Source organism: Chrysemys picta, chromosome 5, assembly GCF_011386835.1.
Source record: "Chrysemys picta bellii isolate R12L10 chromosome 5, ASM1138683v2, whole genome shotgun sequence".
Classification (NCBI taxonomy): domain Eukaryota; kingdom Metazoa; phylum Chordata; order Testudines; family Emydidae; genus Chrysemys; species Chrysemys picta.
Window position 1 is genome coordinate 2,248,118 of NC_088795.1, and position 25,077 is coordinate 2,273,194.

Consider the following 25,077-nt stretch of genomic DNA (forward strand, 5'->3'; position numbering starts at 1 on the left):
GGAAAATACCATATTATGATCACATTATGGTGTGTGTGTCTGAACTTATATGTGCCCAAGCGCCCAAGCATGGGACGGTGGGGTCATTCTACAGGAACAAGGAAAAACAACATTTCTGAACATTGAAAAGAAAGCAGTGACAGAACCATGATCACAGAATCACTGAAATGGACCTTGAGAAGTCATCCAGTCCAGCCCCCTGAGCTGAGGCAGAACCCAGTATTCCTACACTATCCCTGACAGGTGTTTGTCCAACCTGTTCTTAAACATTTCTAATGATGGGGATTCTACAACCTCTTTTGGGAGCCTATTCCAGAGCTTCACTATCCTTATAGTTAGAAAATGTTCCTAATATCTAACCTAAATCTCCCTCGCTGCAGATTAAGCCCATTACTTCTTGTTCTACCTTCAGTGGACATAGAGAACTATAAACACATTTAAAGATTCTTTTCTCAAGACATGCAAGACATGCCGCCTCCCCCCCCTTTTAAAAAAACTTTTCCTCCTCAGTCAGGTTTTCTACACCATTGATCATTGTTGTTGCTCTCCTCTGTATTCTCTCCAATTGGTCCACATCTTTCCTGAAGTGTGGTGCCCAGAATAGGACACAGTACTCCAGCTGAGGCCTGAATAGTGCTGAGCAGAGTGGGACAATTACTTCCCGTGCACCAGACTGTTGACTCGTATTCAGTTTGTGATCTACTATAACCCCTAGATCCTTTTCAGAAATACTACCACCTAGCCAGTTATTCCCCATTTTCTAGCTGTGCATTTCATTTTTTCTTCCTAAGTGAAGTACTGCAAAGTACTTATCTTTATTGAATTCCATCTTATTGAATTCAGACCAATTAGCCAATTGTTAAAGTCATTTTGAATTTTAATCCTAATCTCCAAAATGCTCATAACCCAGCTTCATGTCATCTGCAGATTTTATAGGCATACTCTCCACTCCACTATCCAAGTCATTAATGAAAATATTGAATAATACCAGACCCAGGACTGATCCCTGCAGGACCCCACTATATACATCCTCTCAGTTGGAAAGCAAACCATTCATAACTACTCTTTGAATATGGTCTTTCAACCAGTTTTGCACCCACTTTATAGTAATTTCATCTAGACCGCATTTCCCTAATTTGCTTATAATAATGTCAAATATCCTGTCTATTGCTTCCCGCCCTCTACTAGGCCAGTTACCCCATCAAAGAAAGAAATTAGGTTGTTTTGGCATGATTTGTTCTTGACAAATCCATGCTGACTATTTTTTATAATCCTATTATCCTCTAGGTGTTCACAAATGTTCCAGTATTTTTCCAGGTATCAAAGTAAGACTGACTGAACTGTAATCCCCCAGTTCCTCTTTGTTCCCCTTTTTGAAGATAGGTTCTATTGTTTACCCTTCTCCAGCCCTCTGGGACTTCTTCCATCCTCCAAGAGCTCTCACAGATAATTGCTAATGGTTCCAAGGTTGCTTCAGCTAGTCCCTTAAGTACCCTAGAATGAATTTCATCAGGCCTTGTAGACTTGAATATATTTAACGTATCTAAATATTTCTTTAACCAGTTCTTTCCCCATTTTTGGCTGGCGTTTCTTCCCCCTTGTTGGTAATTTTAAATTGGGTTGACTATCTGGTCACCATTAACCTTTTTAGTGAACCCTGAGGCAAAACAGGCATTAAACACCTCAGCCTTCTTGAGGTCATCAATTATTAGTTCTCCTTCTCCACTAAGTAGAGGACCTACACTTTCCTTGATCTTTCTCTTGCTCCTAATGTATTTAACAAACCTCTTACTGCCTTTTATGTCCCTTGGCAGGTGCAACTCATTTTGTGCCTTAGCCTTTCTGATTTTGTCCTACATACTTATGCTATTCTTTTGTATTCCTCCTTAGCAATCTGTCCATTTTTCCACTTTTTGTAGGATTCCCTTTTGATTTTTAGGTCATTCCACCTTCTCCTAGCAAAGACGGTTTTGCTCAGTAATACTTTCCATCCGATAAGTATCACCTAGACAAACCTACCTTCACAGTTTCCAAATCTCCTGCTTTGGACGCTTCTAACAGTCGATAATCCACATCAGAAGTGCGTACAGGTGTACTTTCTATAGAAAGGAAAAGAAACTTCGATAGGTATTTTGGTGTAGGGCTATACAATTAAGATGCCATTATACTGACTCAAACTCAGCCTCACACATTTTCTAAATTGACCAACGAGACTACAGGCACAATTTTTTTTAAAGTGCTTAAGCAACTTAGCACAGCTTAAGTCCCATTTTCAAAAATCACTTAGGCAATAAAGCGCAGAGCTGCTGACTTTAGAGACTGGAATAGGATTGTACAGTTTTTTACTCCTGGTAGTATTGGAGAGCCAACACAGCAAAAGGGAGAAGGAACTGGACTCTAGAATCTGTTTTGGGCAATGATTGTGCAGGGTGCACTCTGATTGGCTAGGTGGGATTTCTTGATGATGTAACAATTGTACACAGTTATATTAATTTAGAAGGAATAAATGGGCCAGAGGTGTTAACATAACTAAGTTGCTGCCTAATATTAAACGGTTTTAAACAAGGTCCGGGGTTTGGTGTACAGAGATCTCAGCCTGCTTAGCACCATGGCAAATATACTATTAAAAATCTTTTTAAACTTTTTATTAAAGATGTAGAAAAGAAGGAGAAACAGTTAACACCTTTGAAACAAAGTATTAAATAAGGCACTCATTTTAATTTTTTTGTTTTCTAGATCTTTACTTGGAGAGAGTTTTAAAAAGAAAAACTCCTTGTTTGACAGTCTCTTTGATGGTATCAAAGATGCTAATAACTGTTCTTTTTTAGAAAAAGAGAAAATGTTAGTTGACATGGGCTCGAGCTGCTTTTATTGCTGCTGCTGTTAAAGTTCTTTCATCCCAGGTGGTATTTGGGTTGTAATCTGGCTCCCTCGCTCTCTCCCTGGCCTGGCCTGGCCAGGACATTTCTGAAGATCAGGATAAGTAAGGCCCAGGGTCCCAAGAAATAGAGGAAGTGGCAGCCATGATGGTGAAGCTTGCTCCAGTAGCCTCCATCTGTTCTTTCAAGTGTGCTTTTAAAAAATTATTTTGTACTTTCCCCACACAATGTCATTCTTTTAAGGACCCAAAAAGTGAGGGATAGCAAAAATCATTTTTTGAATGATATTGACTTAGATATTTTGTTTAGACTAACAGAGTTATTTTGCATTCCTTTAATACTGTGACCTTCAACATTTGCTATTATAATTACTGTAACAGTTTCTGAATTGTTACATGCTTTTTACAGTTAAACTAACAATCTGGGTAAATTTGTAGGCCCAACTGTCACAACAGCACCAATTGTCAAATTGAAAAACAAAATCTCTCTGCCTCTATTTACTGGGTCAGTTAAAAAAAAGTGAATGGGAATGAGGAGGTAATAAAAAAGATGCATTTTAAATATACCTTTCCTTGTTTTTAATTGATAGTTAAAAATTACAGGCATTAGCTCCAAACCCAGCCATAAACTGTACCCCTTCCTTCCCCATCTTGACCAGATGTTGCTTCCTCTTCTCCCAAGAGAGAGCTGTGCGGATCTGAGGCACCTGAGTGAGAAAGACAGTCAGTTGGGAAGAGAGGAAGAGGCTGGATGGAAAGGAGTGGGATCTTAGCTGACACTGGAAAGTTTATTGTCCTCTGGCCACTTTTGCCTGCTGAATTGGAAACTCTTCAATATTTCAAGCTTTACAACAAAATATTAGTTGAAAGTGGCATCTGTGCCACAAACATTTCTGGCAATTGTACTCTTTTCCCCTATCATTTTACCGGAGACTATTTTTCAGAGTGAGAGGACACACTGCTTAATCCCCCATTCAGTTTAAGGAGCTGAGGAAAAGACGGTTACTCACCGTTGTAACTGTTGTTCTTCGAGATGTGTTGCTCATATCCATTCCATTAGGTGTGCGCGCGCCGCGTGCACGATCGTCGGAAGATTTTCTACCCTAGCAACACCGGCGGGTCGGCTGTGGAGCCCCCTAGAGTGGCGCCTTCATGGCGCTGAATATATACCCCAGCCGACCCGGCGCCCCCTCAGTTCCTTCTTGCCGGCTACTCCGACAGTGGGGACGGGGGGCGGGTTTGGAATGGATATGAGCAACACATCTCGAAGAACAACAGTTACAACGGTGAGTAACCGTCTTTTCTTCTTCGAGTGCTTGCTCATATCCATTCCATTAGGTGACTCCCAAGCCCAACTTAGGTGGAGGGGTCGGAGTGAGACATTGCTGTGTGCAAAACCGCTGACCCGAAGGCAGCATCGTCCCTGGACTGCTGCACTAGTGCATAGTGAGCTGTAAACGTGTGGACTGATGACCAAACCGCCGCTCTACAAATGTCCTGTATCGGAACATGTGCCAGGAAAGCAGTCGAGGAGGCTTGGGCCCTCGTGGAGTGAGCGGTGAGGTGCGGTGCTGAGACACCTGCCAGGTCATAGCAAGTCCGGATGCAAGACGTAATCCAGGAGGATAGGCGTTGTGAAGAGACCGGTGAGCCTTTCATTCGGTCGGCCACTGCGACGAAGAGTTGCGTCGTCTTTCTAAAGTGCTTTGTGCGGTCAATATAGAAGGCCAGGGCCCTTCGCACGTCCAGGGAATGCAAACGTTGATCCTGGCGAGTAGCATGTGGTTTAGGGTGAAAGACCGGGAGAAATATATCCTGGTTGATATGAAATGGAGAAACCACCTTAGGGAGAAAGGCAGGATGTGGACGAAGCTGCACTTTATCCTTATGGAAAACTGTGTAAGGGGGCTCGGATGTAAGCGCCCTGAGTTCAGAAACGCGCCTTGCTGAGGTGATGGCTACGAGGAAGGCTGTCTTCCAGGATAGGTACAAAAGTGAACAGGTGGCCAGTGGCTCGAATGGAGGACCTGTGAGCTTGGAGAGAACCAGGTTGAGGTCCCACGTCGGAACGGGCTGACGCTGTTGTGGGTACATCCGGTCTAAGCCCTTGAGGAATCTAACGACCATCGGATTAGAGAATACCGAGGACGCGAGTTCCCTTGGGTGAAAGGCCGATATAGCGGCCAGGTGAACTCTAATTGAAGATATCGCCAACCCCTGCTGTTTTAGGGAGAGGAGATATTCCAAAATGAGAGGAATAGGTGCCTGCAACGGGGACGTGGCTCGTTGTTCGCACCAACAGGAGAACCGCTTCCACTTGGCCAGGTACGTGGTGCGTGTTGAGGGCTTCCTACTGCTCAGCAGAATCTGTTGAACAGAGTGCGAGCATTGCTGCTCTGCCTGGGTGAACCATGGAGCAGCCACGCCGTGAGGTGGAGTGATTGCAGGTCGGGGTGACGCAGCCGGCCGTGGTCCTGCGTGATGAGATCCGGATACAACGGAAGCGGGATCGGTGTCTGAACCGAGAGTTCTAACAGTGTGGTGTACCAGTGTTGTCTCGGCCACGCTGGAGCGACCAGAATTACCTGTGCCTGGTCTCTGCGCAATTTGAGCAGTACCTTGTGGACCAGAGGAAACGGAGGGAAGGCGTAAAACAGGTGGTCTTTCCAGGGAAGGAGAAACGCATCCGAGAGGGAGCCCGGAGCTCGACCTTGTAGGGAGCAGAACACGTGGCACTTCCTGTTGTCTCGGGATGCAAACAGGTCTATCTGGGGAAACCCCCACCTCTGGAAGATGGAATGTATAATGTCCGGACGGATAGACCACTCGTGCGTCTGGAAGGACCTGCTGAGTCGATCCGCTAGAGTGTTCTGGACTCCAGGGAGGAACGATGCCGTGAGGTGGATTGAGTGGGCGATGCAGAAGTCCCACAGGCGAATGGCCTCTTGGCATAGAATTGACGAACGTGCTCCTCCTTGCTTGTTGATGTAAAACATGGCCGTGGTGTTGTCGATGAGAACTAACACACATCGGCCATGTAGGAGGTTGAGAAATGCCTGGCACGCCAGTCGTACCGCCATCAGTTCCCGAACATTGATGTGCAGGGCTAGCTGGGATGCAGTCCACAGGCCCTGGGTATGGTGTTCGTTGAGATGGGCGCCCCAACCCAGAGATGAAGCGTCTGTGACCAGGTGCAAAGAGGGTTGTGGGGCGTGAAATGGTATCCCCTCGCAGACCACATTGTGATCTAGCCACCAGGTGAGGGAGGTCAGGACCGAGATCGGGACCGTGACCACCATGTTCAGAGTGTCCCGATGTGGGCGGTATATTGACGACACCCAGGTCTGGAGTGGGCGAAGCCGAAGTCTGGCATGCCTGGTTACGTGCGTGCAGGAAGCCATGTGACCCAGCAGGGTAAGGCACGACCTCACCGTGGTAGTTGGGAAGGCCTGGAGCCCTTGAATGAGGCTCGTGATGGTGCCAAAGCGGTTGTCTGGCAGGATGGCTTGTGCACGTCTGGAGTCTAGAACTGCGCCGATGAATTCTATTCTCTGGGTAGGTTCCAGAGTGGATTTGTCCTTGTTGAGCAGGATGCCCAACTCGTTGAATGTGTGCACTATTATGTGGACGTGAGCTTGAACTTGCTCTTTGGTGCGACCGCGTACCAGCCAGTCGTCTAGGTACGGGAACACCTGTATCCCTTGTCGACGAAGGTACGCTGCCACGACAGCCATACATTTCGTGAACACTCTTGGGGCCGAGGATAGGCCGAAGGGAAGGACTGCAAATTGGTAGTGCACCGCGTTTACCACGAATCGCAGGAAGCGTCTGTGAGGTGGGTAAATTGAGATGTGAAAGTATGCGTCTTTCATGTCGAGGGCGGCGAACCAGTCTCCAGGATCGAGGGAAGGGATAATGGCCCCCAAAGAGACCATGCGGAACTTCAACTTTACTACGAATTTGTTGAGTCCGCGCAAGTCCAAGATGGGCCGCAGACCTCCTTTGGACTTGGGGATCAGGAAGTAACGGGAATAAAATCCCCTGCCCCTTAACTCTATCGGAACCTCCTCTATGGCCCCCATGGCCAGGAGCGTAGAAACCTCCTGAATAAGAAGTTGCTCGTGAGAAGGGTCCCTGAAGAGGGACGGGGAAGGGGGGGAGGAGGGGGGGATTGAAGAAAACTGGATAGCGCATCCCCTCTCCACCGTGCGGAGGACCCAACGGTCCGAAGTTATAAGGGACCAAGCACGGTGGAAGCGGGAGAGGCGATCCCGAAAGGAGGGGGCTGGATCCTGGGGGATGACTGGGGCGCCGTCCTCGACCGCACCTTCAAAAGTTCTGCCTGGGGCCTGAAGGTGGTCTAGGTGGCCCCTGGTTCTGGCCGGGTTGAGGGCCGGTCCACCTTCTTCTACCACCTCGCCCTCGCCTCCGGGCCGAGTCCTGTCTCTGACGAGGCGGGGGGGGGGGGGTAGAAGCGCTGAGGTTGCGGCCTAAATGGCCTGCGCTGAGGGCCCACAACATGCATCCCCAGGGAGCGCATGATTGTTCTCGAGTCCTTGAGGCTCTGCAGGCGAGAGTCCGTCTTATCTGAGAACAATCCATGACCCTCAAAGGGCAGATCTTGTAGGGTTTGCTGCAGCTCCGGAGGCAAACCCGAAACCTGAAGCCAGGAGATCCTGCGCATAGCGATACCCGAAGCCAGGGTCCTCGCAGCTGAGTCTGCAATGTCCAAGGAGGCCTGCAAGGAGGTCCGAGCCACCTTCTTGCCCTCCTCTACCATGGCTCCAAACTCTTCCCTGGACTCTTGGGGAATCAACTCCTTAAACTTCCCCATAGAGTTCCAGGAGTTGAAATTGTAGCGGCTCAGTAGCGCCTGTTGGTTTGCCGCTCTAAGTTGTAGCCCTCCGGCTGAGTAAACCTTACGGCCAAACAGATCGAGCCGCTTAGCCTCTTTTGATTTAGGCGCTGCAGCCTGCTGGCCATGGCGCTCTCGTGCATTCACTGATTCCACCACCAGTGAACACGGTTGGGGGTGGGTATACAAGTACCCATAGTCCTTAGACGGGACAAAGTATTTCCTTTCCACCCCCCTCGCTGTGGGTGGAATAGAGGCAGGAGTTTGCCATTTCGTATCCGCATTCGTTTGGATCGTGCGGATCAGGGGTAACGCCACCCTCGATGGGGCATCCGCTCCAAGGATATTCACGATCGGGTCGTGCACCTCCACTATCTCCTCCGCCTGCAGGTCCATATTACGGGCCATCCTACGCAGGAGATCCTGGTGAGCCCGAAGATCTATCGGAGGGGGACCCGTACATGAAGTGCCCGCCACTGCCTCATCCGGAGAGGAGGAGGAGGATGCCTCCGGTGGTACTGGATCCAAGGGGGGGTCCTGATCCCCCTGCTCTTGGGCCGGAGCATCACCTGCACTTGGGTCCATGGTGTCGGGTGGCGTGGACACGGAAGCCTCCATGCCTCCTGGCGGAGGCCGAGAGATGGTGGATTCTGGGGCCCTTCTGACCAAGTGACCCGAGCGAGAGGTCGATGGTATTGGAGCCCCTTGCTCCTGGTGGTACGCCCACGGGGTCCAAAACGACCAGTGAGATGGTCCATGAGAGTGGTCCTCTGCCATCTCCTGCCAATGGCCCAAGTTTCGTTCCTCGGCTTGCCCTTGAGGGGGGTATGCCGATCTCGACAGGTCCTCCGAGGAGCGAGACACCGATCTTGACGGCCATGGCGGTGCCGAGAGAGATGAAACGATCCCCGTGGGCTGCGGTGCCGCACGGTGCCGGTCCGGAGATGATCTATCTCTGCGCGGTGCCGGCGATCGGTGCCGGGACCGCGACCGGTGCCGATGACCTCGTCGGTGCCGGGAGTCGGATCTGGACCTCGACGAGGACCTGGAGTATGCCCGGTGCCGGGAGCGGCCCCTCGACGTCGAGCGTCGACCGTAGCGGTGCCGAGAACTACGTCTCGACGTTGATCGGTGCCGACGATCATATCGGTGCCGAGACGTAGAGCGGTGCCGCGAAGAAGATCTTGGCCGCGAGTACGACCGGTGCCGAGACGATATTCGGTGCCGGGACTGCGAGCGGCGTGGGGACCTGCTTCGGGACCTGGATCGGTGCCGAGGTTCCAGCCCTTGTGATGGAGGGCGCATCAAGGCAGGTTTCCCCCTCGACTGGACCGGGCGAGTCAACGGTGCAGTCGGTGCCGGTGGTTGAGGCGGTGCCGGCTCCGTGAGAGCTATTAAGTCTCTCGCCGCCGCGAAGGTCTCTGGAGTCGACGGGAGACACTGTATCACCGCCGGCCTCGGTGGAGACGCTATTTGCACCGGACTCAACGGCCTCGGCGCCGGAGTCGACGGTGCTGGAGGCACCTGTTTTCGTTGCTCCACCGGCGGACGCGGCTCTACCCCCGGCACTGGGGGAGCCGGCGTCTTCGGCACGGATGTCCCCGTCTTATGGGCTTTTTTATGCCCCGGGGATAATGACCGGCGCCGAGGCACTTGCTGTGCTTGCGGTGCCGACGAGGTCCGGTGCCGGGGAGGCTTGTCTGACGCCACTCGCGTGGTCGTCATAGCCTGTGCCGCCGGGGCACTGCGCACCGAGGTGCTAGGCGCCGGAGCCTGGCCCGTAGAAGGAGTGTCCGGGCTAAGTGCCGCCTCCATCAGGAGTTGCCTGAGCCGAAAGTCCCGCTCCTTCTTGGTCCTTGGTCTGAAGGCCTTACAGATCTTGCACTTATCTGTTTGGTGGGACTCTCCCAGGCACTTCAGACAGGAGTCGTGCGGGTCGCTCGTGGGCATAGGCTTAGCGCAGGAGGCGCACTGCTTGAAGCCGGGAGCGTTGGGCATGAGCCCGGGCCCGCGGCCGGGGGAGAAAGGGGGAGACGACCCCCTTAATCCCCTGGACTACTTAGAACAACTTTAAAACTACTTAACTAATTTACTACAAACACTAGAACTATAACTATAACTATAACTGTGATACAACAAAATAAGCTAGGGAGAGTGGAGGACAGCTATGCCGCGCTCCACAGTTCCAATGACCGTCAGGGGCGGTAAGAAGGAACTGAGGGGGCGCCGGGTCGGCTGGGGTATATATTCAGCGCCATGAAGGCGCCACTCTAGGGGGCTCCACAGCCGACCCGCCGGTGTTGCTAGGGTAGAAAATCTTCCGACGATCGTGCACGCGGCGCGCGCACACCTAATGGAATGGATATGAGCAAGCACTCGAAGAAGAATAATTATTTCTGTAATGTAGCCTAATTGGTGGTTCTGAGACTATTTCCTCCTTCAGGCCAAAAGGGACAGAGCACTTGGGGATGGGGTCTTTTATATGCCCTCAAACCGCAGGCACACTGCCCCAGGGGCCGGTATTTCTAGACTGTTCAGAGCTTGCAGTGCCAAGGAGTATGCTCACAAGAAAGTGGGTCTGCAGCGATAATTCTTGAAGGACAAAAAGAAAGCTTTAAAAATGTGTATAAAACTTTCATTATCATTAAGAAAATTAACCCAACAAGCATCTTCTGCAAGTACCCAAAGAGAGTGATCTGGTGTCATTAAAACCTACACAATTCTCACTTATTTGCTATTTCTAACCAGTTAGTGAAATCAGTTGTTTGCAGGAGAGCACAACTAGTACGAATGGACATCTGAATTCCCAGCTAGCTGTGAAATTGTGCTATGTATGTATATTGATTTGCCAGTTCAATCTGAGGTTGTATTTCCCATTTGTATACCCTGTTTTCTCTTTCTGACACATCCTGTGATGATATAGCAGGCAGTAGGTTGTAAAGCACACAGGCAGAAGATATCCCAGCTGCTGTTCTTGGACCCTGCTACAAAGGTAAATTAATCTGCCTCCCCTTTGTCTCTATGCTGGGGATGGGGGGAAGGCAGGGGAGAGAGATGGCCAGTGCTAGCTCTGGGGGAAGGTGAAAGGCAGAACCTAGGAACCCACTTGCAAAGGTGGGGAAATGCTCACTAAGAGCCAGGGCAGAGGAAACTCATGAAATCTTAACCATCTAGGAATGGGATCAGCACCTCTGCTGTGTCCAGGAATGCTAAGTCTTTCTCTTGAGCCTACCCAGGCAGCTAGCAGCACTGGCAGCTGCCAGCATGGACATTAGTAAGCGATGTGCCAAAAGCTGCTGGAAGGGGATGCAGTAGGCCCACTGCTAGTCTGAGCAGTCCTGGGCAGATCATGGCATGAACCAAATTCATTTTTAGAAGGTTCAGATTTTAGCCCTCTCCCTCCAGTAATGATCTGAGTGTGAGTCTATTACCCCATTTCCCTTCCTCTCACCAACAGCTGCTGAAGTTCACCTGACCACAGCCTCCTCAAAGCTTTGAAGTAGGGAGGCTGCAATGGAGGGTATCTTACTGCTTTGATAGGGTCACAGAACACCACCTGGGACTTGACTCTTCAACTGTTGTTTCCTTATCTGCTCTCTGGCCTTCTGACCTCTAACACCACAATATGGCCCAGGAACTGACTTCAACTGGGAAACGAAGGTAGGATCACAAAAATCAGAAATACAATCTAATTAAATTTGGAAATCCATCAGATTGAGATTTGATTAAGTAAAGGCTTTGAATATTTGAGAAGCTGAACTGAGCAAAGAAAGAAAGGTACTTACGCTTTAAGAGAAGATAAACAAACAGCATTTTTCTAACAGGAGTTTATAAAACTTTCTAATCAGCCCATTTTATAAACTTTCATACATTAGAAATTTGTATTTCATGGTCATAACCAAAATCTCAATACCAGTTTGAGTAAAGCCAGACCTCCTGCCCATGAGGTCATCAGAAAGCTGTTTGAACGGTTGTGATCTCATAGCTGTGAAATATCGCTGCTTGCAAATGTGTGTGGGGGAAAAATCAAGAATATTCCAACATAATTTTAACCAATAAATCTCAGTAATGCAATAACGGAGCTAAATAAGAGTCTTTACATCAAGCTAAATTGAATATTTAAAAATATTCTTCAAACCAATCCAACATAACAAAAATATGCAGAGATATTTATATGATTTTAATATAAAACAGGATTAAGACATCTGATTGCCTGGAACACAGAACAAAACAATGCTCAATAACCCTTTGTTGTTCTGAGGACAACAGAAAGCACTAGCATGCATCATGTCAGCTTCAATCTTTGGGGGGGTTTGTGTGTGTATATGGAGGAGGGAAATAGGTGCAAAGATACTGCCTTCTGTGTTGAAAAACAGTGTTGCATGATGTCAGAAATTAAAGTTTCCACAGAAGACAAATAAGTGCTTACTTTTCAAAATGCTTAATTTTAAAGCTTTGCCTTACCTCTTCTTGAAATTAAATTCCTATAATCTCTTTAACAGTAAGGGAAACATGATTAATTACTGTCCCCACATTTATTCCCTACATTTTTATTTCTCTTTTTGATTCTCTCTCTAATATATATAAATAAAATCACAAACAGAGAGATAATATACATATCTAATGTATACATAGGTATGTATCTCCTTTATGTACACACACTTTACAAGCTTTGGTTTTTAAAATGGCACCCCCTTCATAATGAAGATTTTTGTTTTTTGCTAGAAAACACCCGGTCCATGGTATCATTTAAGTTTGCAATTTTCAAAGGAGACTAAGGGAAATAGGTGCCCAATTCCTACTGGCTTTCACTGGCTCCTTGCAAATCCCAGCATAAAAAATCACTACCCAGTGTTGTTTAATTTGTACAAATAAAAATAATAATGGTGTAATATATACAGGCATGCAAAAAGGCACATGCATAAAAAGATGGACGTTCTTAATGAACTACACCTCTACCCTGATATAACGCGACCTGATATAACACGAATTTGGATATAACGCGGCAAAGCAGCGCTCCTGGGGGGGAAGGTGGGGCTGCGCGCTCCGGCAGATCAAAGCAAGTTCGATATAACGCGGTAAGATTTTTTGGCTCCCGAGGATAGCGTTATATCGGGGTAAAGGTGTACTTGAAAAACAGTGATACTCTTCAATATGTTCGCTGTTCTGTATTTGATATAAACTTTGATTTTATAAATCACATCCAGTGAGTTGTTTTGAATAGAGAAAGTGTATTGTTACTAAACAATCAAAGCATCTGAAGTGGGAGTTCGATTGCTTTTACAACTATTGATATATTTTTCTGTTCATGCCTTATACCTCAAGACAGAAATAAGAAGAAATATTTAGTGTTTCTAAAGACACTAGGAGTTTAAACACTATTTAAATAACTCTGCTCAATATATTTAAACAAGTTTTTTCCTGTTGGATAATTTTGTATCATACAAACCAAAAATTGTTTGTTTGCAATTTAGAAAAAACAATCTAACCTTCGTGCCCTTTCAGGAATTCCTCTGAATGGTAATTTTAATATGTTGATCTGTGCTTTTTTAACACTTCTGAACTTTTTAAAAGTAACTTACAAATATAAGAAAACACAACCTTTAGAATTATATGCTGAATACCCCAAATGACTATAGATAAGATAAGCAGCGAGCATATTTATACATTTAATGGGAACCCCACTTTCATATCTGTAGAGACGCTCTCTGGAGTGATAGATCGTACTAGGTATGATGCCGCAGCATGTACTCTAGTGACAACAGACACTGCTAATGTCTGGAGAGATCATCTGTAGGACAGTTAAATGGGGGTGGAGTTGGAGAGGATATGACTCTCACATGCAAAATATACCTGCCTACATTTACTAAAGTATTCTTATTTTGAGTCTTCCCACTACCAATATTAAAAGCTTTAGAAAAATCCAAAATGTTAGAAATGGGACTCAAATATCTTTATAGGCAGGGTCCAGTTTCTAGTAGGTATTACATCCCCAGCAGAGGGCAGCTGTAGCTAGCAATCCACAGGGCTGTACTTTGGGACAGAAGAAATAAATAAAATTAAAATGAGAAATATGCTCTCTGCCATTCTTATTACCTTGGGTTATTCAGGTCATTCAACAAATATTGATTTTTTGCAATGTAGCAGGTTACATTTAAATGTCTACTGGGCAGTGTTTTATTACATAAAATAACTGGAGAACTAGAGCAGATATTTATAAAATGTATCAAACACAAAGTAAATTGCAGACATTTGTGCGCGTGGTGCAGTAGCAGAGGGAAGACAAAACTGTATATAACACCAAAAGAATCTGTTTAAGAGAAATCACGTTTAAGTCATTACAACTGGAGGGAGACGGTAATGTTAAAATATGAAGTCTATTTCTACCCACCACTTAGAATTTGCTGCACTGCTTCATTTCCCATCTGTGCTGCTGTGAAACCTTGTAAGGAGATGATGGAGGGATCAGAGCCATAATTCAGCAGGAGGCGACAGGTTTGCAAGTGACCTGCCAAAGCAGCCCTATGCAAAGCTGTTTGACCAAGTGTGTCCAGTGCATTCATCTGAAAAATCATTAAGCAATATAAAAATAAGTATCTTTATAATTGCAAGCCTCCACCCCATCCCACAACCTTAATATCAAAGAATAGTAACAAGTAAAATTTCAGCGTATGCTAATTTACTTATAAACCCCACTGCCTTGCCACATTATTAAGACAAAATAACGGAGTATCAATGGAAATATTCCTAATTAAAAGTAATTAATTATTTCAGACTACATTTCTTAACTTCTTATATAATGCAGTTATTAATGTATGTTGCTCATAAAATGAAATAGGATTACCAGAAAAATCTGTCCTTTAGAACTTTATTGAATATTTCAACAAAGTTCACTTGGAAAAATTAATCTTTTTGAAAAAAATCACCCTTTAACAAAAGTAACTGTATGAGCAAAAATCTAATACATGGTGGATGATTGGTTAATATATTTACATCTAACATAAGAATTTCATGCAGGGCCAAGCTGCAAGAAAATTACCATCTGCCATCCTCAGAGGAGAAATAACTCAACATTATCTAATAACAATAATTCAAAAACCCATCTAAAGAGGTCAGATTGAGGAGAATTCTTCAGGGATAAAAATGCAACCCTGAAACCTAAATTCAGTTATCACAAATTCAGTCCATCATCTTGTTACTTGTTAATTCTTTTAATGAAATAGAAATCTAAGACTAACAAAAAGAATTTATAAGCAGGCAACAAGGAATTAGGTAATGCAGGAGCTCAGCATAAAGCAATGAATAGGCATATCCAAGTGACCTAATAAAAAGGTCTCATCTAATGGAAACCTACCTGTCTGACAAGATCTAATATAATAAGCTAACCTAAACATCTGGAGTTTAGGCAGAACGTTCACAGAGAAAGTACGAGAATAATACCCAAGACACACTTTAAAAAGATTTTCAGTAGAACCTTTGTAGCTAATGGCTGTTCATGGCAAATGTAAATGTAGATATCCAACAGCTTTGGGTTTTTTTGGCCAATTTAGGAAACACAAACTGCCCTATATTGTTTGGACATTGTCACAAATAACTTGCCATCACCTTCCAACTGTAAGGATTCCAGGCTTTGAGCTGCATGCATCACAGATGTAATTACTATACAGAACTCCCATCTGACTTTCCCAAATTTTTACCTTGGTAGAATAGAACAAAGTTTTTGCCTCAATTCCTGACTAAAAGTCCTGCTTGCAAGTCGTGCTTCACTTCCACAGCAGGTAAGTAAAAACAGGAATCCACATCTTAATTTAAACCGTGACTAAATAACAATAATTAGGAGCACACCTAATACAGAGAATATTTGTTATTGGGCAGGATAAATGAAGCCTTATTCACAATAATATGTTTTAAAGTCTATTGGATCTCTCCATAGGAAGAACAAATGACTACTTCACGATCTGATACTGCATGAATTTCTTCTTCTACAACTGAAAGTAGTGCTCATGAAACACTCATGACTGGTAAACCAGAGGTTTTTCAGCTCAAACATATATTGGTAGATTGGAAAGTGGTGGACGTGATATACCTTGACTTCAGCAAAGCTTTTGATAGGGTCTTCCAGAGTATTTTTGCCAGGAAGTTAAAGAAGTATGGATTTGATGAATGGACTATAAGGTGGATAGAAAGCAGGCTAGATCGTTGGGCTCAACAGGTAGTGATCAATGGCTCGATGTCTAGTTGGCAGCCAGTATCATCGGTTTTGTTCAATATCTTCATTAATGATCTGGATGATGGGATGGATTATACCCTCAGCAAGTTCGCAGATGACACTAAGCTGGGGGGAGAGGTAGATATGCTGGAGGGTAGGGATAGGGTCCAGAGTGACCTAGACAAATTGGAGGATTGGGCTAAAAAAAAATCTGATGAGGTTCAACAAGGACAAGTGCAGAGTCCTGCACTTAGGACAGAAGAATCCCAGGCACTGCTACAGGCTGGGGACTGACTGGCTAAGCAGCAGTTCTGCAGAAAAGGACCTAGGGGTTACAGTGGATGACAGTCAACAGTGTGCCTTTGTTGCCAGGAATACTAACAGCATATTGGGCTGCATTAGTAGGAGCACTGCCAGCAGATTGAGGGAAGTGATTATTCCCCTCTATTCGGCACTGGTGAGGCCACATCTGGAGTACTGCGTCCAGTTTTGGGCCCCCCACTACAGAAAGGATGTGGACAAATTGGAGAGAGTCCAGCGGAGGGCAACAAAAATGATTAGGGGGCTGGGGCACATGACTTATGAGGAGAGGCTGAGAGAAATGGGCTTATTTAGTCTGCAGAAAAGAAGAATGAGGAGGGGATTTGATAGCAGCCTTCAACTACCTGAAGGAGAGTTCCAAAGAGGATGGAGCTCGGCTGTTCTCAGTGGTGGCAGATGATGGAACAAGAAGCAATGGTCTCATGTTGCAGTGGGGGAGGTCTAGGTTGGATATTAGGAAAAACTATTTCACTAAGAGGATGGTGAAGCACTGGAATGGGTTCCCTAGGGAGGTGGTGGAATCTCCATCCTTACAGGTTTTTAAGGTCAGGCTTGACAAAGCCCTGGCTGGGATGATCTAGTTGGGGTTGGTCCAGCTTTGAGCAGGGGATTAGACTAGATGACCTCCTGACGTCTCTTCCAACCCTAATATTCTATGATTCAATGATCTACAGAAAGCGAATAGGGAGTTTGCACAACATCCACCTGCAAACAGGTTTGACTCACACCAGTGCTATTAAGTCCCTCCCTTTCATGCTCACTTACCAAAAAGACTTTTATAAAAGATTAGACAAACCATAAACACAAACCAGGCACTGAAAATTAAAATCCACAGTTTTATTCAACAGAAGATTTATTTCTGACTTGGAACCCAAGATTACCATAACCATCGACAAGGGGTACAACAAGGAGTTTATGGCTGCCAGCGTTATAGATGGCAAGGTTAGGATAAAATTAAACTAAGGTGAAGTGACTGTAGGCAATAATACTGCATTTTGACCAAAAGGATGAACTAGAGCAGAGGCCTTCCCTTTCTCTAATTTCTATACTTTGTGACTGACAGCACAGAATAACAGAATCATAGCAGCTATATTGTATCCCTCAGCCTCAACACTGCACATGAAAATAATGCACACATGAAAGGGACAATGGCAAAGTCATCAGATCTACTACTGGAGTAACAGAAATGGAATGAAATTTAACAGTACAAAGTGTAACGTCACGCACTTAAGGACTAGTAAGAATTTCTGCTATAAGCTAATGGCTCATCAGTTGGAAGTGACAGAGGAGGAGAAAGACCTGGTTATATTAGGTGATCACAGGAAAACTATGAGTCACCAATGGGATGCAGCTGCAAAAAAGGCAAATGCAATAAAAGGATGTACCAGGTGCAAAACAAAAGCTGAGCGAGAGTATGATTGCTCTCAGTACATACATCAGTGGGGTAAATACCAGGGAGAGAGAAGTGATGTTTCTGCAAAAGGATAATGTTGGCATAAGAACAAATTGGTATAAACTGACCATTAATGAATTTAGACTGAAAATTACAGCAGATTTCTAACTATCAGATGCATGAGTTCCTGGAATAGCCTTCCAATATGAGTAGTGGGGGCAAGAAACCTAGCTGGTTTTAGGATGGAGACAGAACGGTTACTTACCTTCTGTAACTGTTGTTCTTCGAGATGTGTTGTTCACGTCCATTACACATTAGGTGTACGCGCGCCGTGTGCACGGACGTCGGAAACTTTTCCCCTTAGCGGCTCCCGTCGGGCCGGCAGGGCCCCCTCCTTCCCGCCAGAGCAGCGCCCCGCTCCAGGGTATATATATCCCTGCCGACCCGACCCCTCCGGTTCCTTCTTGCCGGAGACTCCGACAGAGGGAAAGGAGGGTGGGAAGTGTAATGGACGTGAACAACACATCTCGAAGAACAACAGTTACAGAAGGTAAGTAACCGTTCTTTCTTCTTCGAGTGATTGTTCACGTCCATTACACATTAGGTGATTCCCAAGCTTACCATTGGAGGTGGGTAGGAGTCAAGGTACAACTGACTGTAGCACAGCCCGTCCGACCATCGCGTCCTCTCTGGTCTGATGATGGATCGCGTAGTGGGCTGTGAACGTATGCACGGACGACCAGGTGGCCGCCTTACAGATCTCCTGGATAGGGACCTGCGCCAAGAAGGCCGTTGAGGACACTTGGGCCCTAGTCGAGTGGGCCCGGATCTCTGGGGCCGGAACATTGGCGAGGTCATAACACGTGCGTATACAATGCACAATCCATGCCGACAAGCGCTGTGTCGAGATGGGTAAGCCTTTCATACGTTCCGCAATGGCAATGAACAGCTGAGGTGTTCTGCGGAACGACCTGGTCCGTTCCAGGTAGAATGCCAATGCCCTTCGAACATCAAGGGTATGTAGGCTGCGGTGGTGAGGGTCCGTATGGGGTTTAGGGAAGAACACCGGTAGACAAATGTCCTGCCCCATGTGAAACTGCGATACCACTTTCGGAAGGAATTTGGGATGCGGCCTCAGTTGCACCTTATCCTTATGAAAAACTGTATAAGGGGGTTCCGAAGTGAGGGCCCTCAATTCCGATACCCTCCTGGCCGATGTGATGGCCACGAGAAACGCCACCTTCCATGAGAGGTGCATGAGGGAGCAAGTGGCTAGGGGTTCAAAGGGGGGTCCCATGAGCTTTGTTAGGACTAGGTTCAGACTCCACGCAGGAACAGGCGGGCGCGAGTAGGGAAACACCCTCTCCAGCCCCTTGAGGAATCGGGCCACTGTGGGGTTGGAGAACACTGACACTCCCAACTCTCCCGGATGGAAAGCCGAAATGGCGGCTAAATGCACTCTAATCGAGGCGGGCGCAAGCCCTCGATGCTTGAGGTGCAGTAAGTAGTCCAGGATCGACGGAACTGAGGCCTGTAGAGGCTGTATGTGCTGAGGCTCGCACCAGTGGGAGAACCTTTTCCATTTGGCCAGGTAGGTCGCTCTTGTAGAGGGCTTCCTACTACTAAGGAGGATTTGTTGAACCTGGTGAGAGCACCTGTGTTCTGCATCGTTCAGCCAGAGAGATACCACGCCGTGAGATGTAGCGAAGACAGGTTCGGGTGGAGCAGGCGACCCTTGTCTTGTGTGACTAGGTCGCGATGGAGGGGGAGGGTGATCGGGTCGGCTATAGACAATTCCAGCAGGGTCGTGAACCAATGCTGGCATGGCCAGGAAGGGGCGATGAGTATAATTGTCGCCCTGTCCCTGCGGGTCTTGAGGAGAACCTTGTGTATGAGTGGGAACGGAGGGAAGGCATACCTCAGGCTCCCTCCCCATGGGATCGTGAAGGCATCTGCTAATGATCCCTGGTTGAGGTTCTGGAATGAGCAGAACTGAGGGCATTGACTGTTGTCCTTGGTGGCGAACAGATCCACCCGGGGAAAGCCCCACCTCCGGAAGATTGAATGCAGGACGTCTCGCCTCAATGTCCATTCGTGCATTCGGTAGGATCGGCTGAGGCGGTCCGCTAAGCCGTTTTGGATCCCCGGAAGATACGTCGCGATGAGGTGGATCGCATGGGCTATACAAAAGTCCCATAATTGGAGTGCCTCGCGACAGAGGGGAGAAGACCGGGACCCTCCCTGCTTGTTTATATAGAACATGGCGGTAGTGTTGTCCGTCAGGACTGCCACGCTGTGACCTTCTATGGTGGCGTGGAAGGTCTGACAGGCGAGGCGAACCGCTCTTAGCTCCTTTAGATTGATGTGAAGCAGTTTGTCTTCTCTGGACCACAGCCCTTGGGTCCGCAGTTCCCCCAGATGCGCCCCCCAACCCAGGTCCAATGCATCTGTTACCAACGTCAGAGTGGGCTGTGGGGCAGCGAAGGGGATCCCTTCGCAGACCTGCTGTTGATCGAGCCACCAGCGGAGCGAGCCCAACACCTGATCTGGGATCGTCACCACTCGATCCAAGGGGTCTCTGTTGGGGCGGTACGTTTGGGCAAACCACAACTGCAAAGGCCGGAGCCTTAGGCGGGCATGTCTGACCACATGTGTGCAAGCTGCCATATGCCCCAGGAGCTGCATGCAACACCTTGCCGTTGTCGTGGGGAATTTTTGGACTGAGCTTACGGCCCTCTGAATTGTCAGGAACCGTGACTCTGGGAGGCTTGCCCTCGCGGTCACCGAGTCCAGGGTCGCGGCTATGAAGTCCAGTCTCTGTGTGGGGACTAACGTGGACTTGGGCACATTGACCCGGAGGCCGAGTCTGTCGAACGTCTGCAAGGCCAGCGTCACGTGAGATCTGACCTCGGCCTCCGATCTGCCCGCGAGAAGCCAGTCGTCCAAGTACGGGAACACACGCATCCTTCTCTTTCGAAGGAAGGCCGCTACCACGGACATGCATTTAATGAATACTCGTGGTGCTGATGCCAGGCCGAAAGGCAGGACCGTAAATTGGAAATAGCGCTGGTTGATAACGAAGCGCAGGAACCGCCTGTGGGCTGGAGTGATAGCGATGTGAAAATAGGCATCTTTCATATCGAGGGCAGCGTACCAATCCCCCGGATCCAGGGATGGGATAATGGTTCCAAGGGAGACCATACGGAAACGCGCTCTGATCAGAAACTTGTTTAGGTCGCGCAGGTCCAAAATAGGACGGAGGCCCCCTTTGCCTTGGGGATCAGGAAGTATCTGGAGTAGAATCCTTTTCCCCTTAGGTCTGGTGGGACCTCTTCCACTGCTCCTGCTGCGAGAAGGGTCTGTACCTCCTGCATGAGAAGTTGCTCGTGAGAGGGGTCCCTGAAGAGGGACGGGGAAGGGCGATGGCAGGGAGGGGGCGAGGAAAACTGAAGGGTATAGCCCGCCTTCACTGTGCGCAGGACCCAGCGGTCCGATGTTATGCGCAACCATGCCCGGTAGAAATGGGACAGGCGGTCCTTGAAACTTGGAGGAGGATCCGGTATAGAATGTGGTACGCTGTCCTCGGGCGTAGCTTCAAAAGCCTGGTTTGTTCCCTGGCTGCGGCTTGCCCTGGCCGTGACCTTGGCCCTGGTTAGGCGTATTGTTACGTCTCCGCCTGTTATCCCTGCCACGACGGCGGTACGGTTCGTGCAGAGGGCGAGGGTGGTACTGCCTCTGGGGTGGCTGAGGTTTAAAGGGCTTGCGCTGTGTCACCGGGGTGTGCATACCCAACGACTTAAGGGTTGCTCGCGAGTCCTTAAGGCTATGTAGCCTGGCGTCCGTTTGGTCGGAGAACAAGCCCGAACCTTCAAATGGGAGGTCCTGCAGTGTGGTCTGCACCTCTGGCAGAAGGCCTGAAGCCTGTAACCATGCCGAGCGCCTCATCACTACCCCTGACGCGATTGTTCTAGCCGCTGCGTCGGCTGAGTCGAGGGAGGCCTGCAATGAGGTCTTGGCCACCGCCATCTCCTCGTCCACCAGGGCCGTGAACTCAGGATGCGCGTCAGGCGGTAGGGAGTCCTTAAACTTGGAGACTGATGCCCAAGAGTTAAAATTGTGCCTGTTTAGAATCGCCTGCTGATTAGCGATCCTCAGCTGAAGGCCCCCAGATGAATAGACTTTCCTCCCGAACAAGTCTAATCGCTTAGCTTCCTTGCCCTTGGGCGCAGGAGCTTGCTGGCCATGACGCTCTCGTTCGTTGACCGCCGAGACCACCAGTGAACAAGGGGACGGGTGTAAAAAGAGGAAGTCAAACCCTCTAGATGGGGCGAAGTATTTCCTCTCCACGCCTCTTGCAGTCGGTGCACTGGAGGCCGGCGTTTGCCACACCGTCTTATAGTTGGACTGGACTGTCCGTATAATCGGGAGAGCGACTCTGGAGGGCCCCTCCGGGCTCAGGATATCGACCATGGGGTCCTCCTGTTCTACAGTCTCCTCCGCTTGCAAGCCCAGATTGAGGGCTACCCGACGGTGCGCCCGATGGTCAATCGGGGGAGGGCCGGACACCGTCGTGCCCGCTACTGCCTCGTCCGGCGAGGAGGAAGAGGTCGGGGCCTTCTGCCCATCCTCATCTTCCTGCAACCCGGCATCGACCGGTTGCTCCCCTGGGGCCTGACCCACAGTGTGGGACTGGGACGGTACCGTGCTCGGTGCCGAGTCCACTCCCTCCCGCTCCGGCGGTCTAGAGACCGTTGCCTCCTTATGCGATGGCGGGCGGTACCGCGGGGAGCGGGATCAGTACCCTGATGGCCCGGATCTCGAGGTCCTCGATGGGGGCCCTTGCTGGTGGTAGGCCCAGGGTGTCCAGAATGGACATTGGCTCGGTTGGCCCCACTGGGAATGGCCATAGGCTTCGTAGTCCCTGCTGGCCTGCGCCCTATGGGCATACCCGCCGTACCGGCCCGAGTCAGTCTCCGAGATCACGGACGGTGACCTGGAAGGCCACGGCGGAGCCGTAGGATGGTGCCGGTCCGGGTTTGGGGAGTAGCGCCTCTGCGACCAGGACCTGGAGCCGTGTCTCGCCGACCTGGACCTGGATCGGTACCGGTGATCGCGGGACCGGGAACGACTACGGCTAGTCGGCATCGGGTAACGTACCGCCGACGCCTCGCAGTGCCGACTCGTGCTTGGTTGCTGAGTCGGTGCCGACCGCTTGTTGAAGCCCAACTGCTGCGGTGCTTCCTGCGCCGAGGGCAACCGGGAGTCCACTGAGGTGGAGGTCGACCGGGACCGGTTCCCTGAATGGTGCCGAGACGGCGACCGTGATGGGCGCACCATCGCCGGCTTGCCTCTGTGTGGCAGCTTCGGCGGAGCGTCCTCAGTACCTGTAGGGGCCTCAACGGACAATGCAATGAGGTCCTTAGTTGCCTCAAATGTGTCCTGAGTGGAGGGCTGTTCCAAGAGCTCCTCCAGCCCTTCATCCTCACTCGACGCGCCTATCCCGGGGCTCGACGGGCCCTTCGGCGCCGGAGCCACTACCGGGGTCCGTGCCGGGGCCGTACCGGCCTTAGGCGCACTCGAGGTCTTCACCGGCGCCGCCCTCTTATGCGGGGAGCGTCCTCGGGCCTTGGGTTGGCCCTTCGATTTTGCCGGCGAAGCCGACCGGCGTCGTACATGCCCCCGTTGGGTCGGTGCCGTGGGCTTCGGGTGACCCGCCGGTGCCAGTTCCCGCACCGATGCCGGGGCGCTCCGCACGGAGGCAGACGGTGCCGCCGAAGTGGAGGGCTGCAACGCCGTCTCCATGAGCAGCTGCTTAAGGCGAAAGTCTCTCTCTTTCTTAGTTCTGGGCTTAAAGGCCTTGCAGATCTTGCAGCGCTCTTTCTGGTGAGCTTCCCCCAGGCAGCGGAGACACGAGTCGTGGGGGTCGCTCAATGGCATAGGCTTGCGGCACGTGGCACAAGCCTTGAAGCCTTGGGCGTGCGGCATGCCCCGCTGCCCAGGGCCGGTGCCGGGGTTGACTAAGCAACCACAGCAGGAACTTTAAGTACCTAATGAGCTGTTAACTACTAAGCTCAACACTACTACTAAATAACTGATAACTGCTAAATAACACTAATGACTATGCTAAGGGACACACTCAGACGAGAGACAGAGTTGTTCCAACGCCGCCACGGACGGTAAGAAGGAACTGGAGGGGTCGGGTCGGCAGGGATATATATACCCTGGAGCGGGGCGCCGCTCTGGCGGGAAGGAGGGGGCCCTGCCGGCCCGACGGGAGCCGCTAAGGGAAAAAGTTTCCGATGTCCGTGCACGCGGCGCGCGTACACCTAATGTGTAATGGACGTGAACAATCACTCGAAGAAGAATGGTAAGTTTATGAATGAAATTATGTGACCAGGTTTACTGTCACAGAAGACTCTATTAACAGAATTATAGATTCCAGGGCCAGAACAGACCACTGTGATCATCCAGTCTGACCTCCTGTATAAGGCCCGCCAGAGAACTTCCCCCAAATAAATCCTAGACCATATCTTTTAGAAAATCATAGAATCATAGAATATTAGGATTGGAAGAGACCTCAGGAGGTCATCTAGGCCAATCCCCTGCTCAAAGCAGGACCAACACCAACTAAATCATCCAATCTTGACTTAAAAATTGCCACTGGTGGAGAATCCACCAAATCCTTTGTAAATTGTTCCAATGGTTAATTACTCTGTTAAAAAATTATGCTTTATTTCCAGTCTGAATTTACCTAGCTTCAACTTCCAGCCACTGGATTATGTTCATCCGTTCTGTGCTAGACTGAAGAGCTCATTATTAAATATTTGTTCCCGATGTAGGTACTTATAGTCTGTAATCAAGTCACCTCTTAACCTTCTCTTTGTTAGGCTAAATAGATTGAGCTCCTTGAGTCTAACACTATAAGTTATGTTGTCGAATCCTTTAATCGTTCTTGTGGCTCTTCTCTGAACATTCTCCAATTTATCAACATCCTTCTTGAATTGTGGGCACCAGAACTGGACACAGAATTCCAGTAGTGGCTGCACCAGTGTCAAATACACGGGTAAAATAGCCTCTCTACTTCAACTTGAGATTCCCATTTATGCATCCTAAAATCACATTAGCCCTTTTGTTATATGACATGCAAATCTTTCCTTAGTTCTCAAATAACTAATTTTCCCCACAACCAATCCTTGCAGCAGACAAACAGAAGCAAACCTAACAAGTAATGCTCACTTCCTGGACAGAAGGGGACTGGGGAGGTAAGCAGGATGTGAACTAGTTGTTATTCTGGGTCCCTAGAGCACTATTAACAGAATGTACACTTGCTTTCCATCTTTAAAGTTGGGAGTGTGGTCTCCTTAAAGCCAATCTGCCTTCAAAGCTATACAGCATTCTCATCCCAAACAATCCCAGGGACA

General features: G+C 48.7%; 1 protein-coding gene across 2 annotated transcripts in view; it reads right to left on the bottom strand.

Annotated features, from left to right (window-relative positions):
• The window catches only part of TNKS (tankyrase), a 320,206-nt gene that overhangs the window by 61,725 nt on the left and 233,404 nt on the right, over nucleotides 1-25,077 (bottom strand). For both annotated transcript variants that reach the window (XM_065597440.1, XM_065597439.1), the window contains 2 exons: nucleotides 14,125-14,296; nucleotides 2,020-2,099 (listed from right to left, as the gene is read on the bottom strand). In XM_065597440.1, the coding sequence (XP_065453512.1) occupies nucleotides 2,020-2,099; nucleotides 14,125-14,296 (252 nt within the window). The remainder of the gene's footprint in view (nucleotides 1-2,019; nucleotides 2,100-14,124; nucleotides 14,297-25,077) is intronic.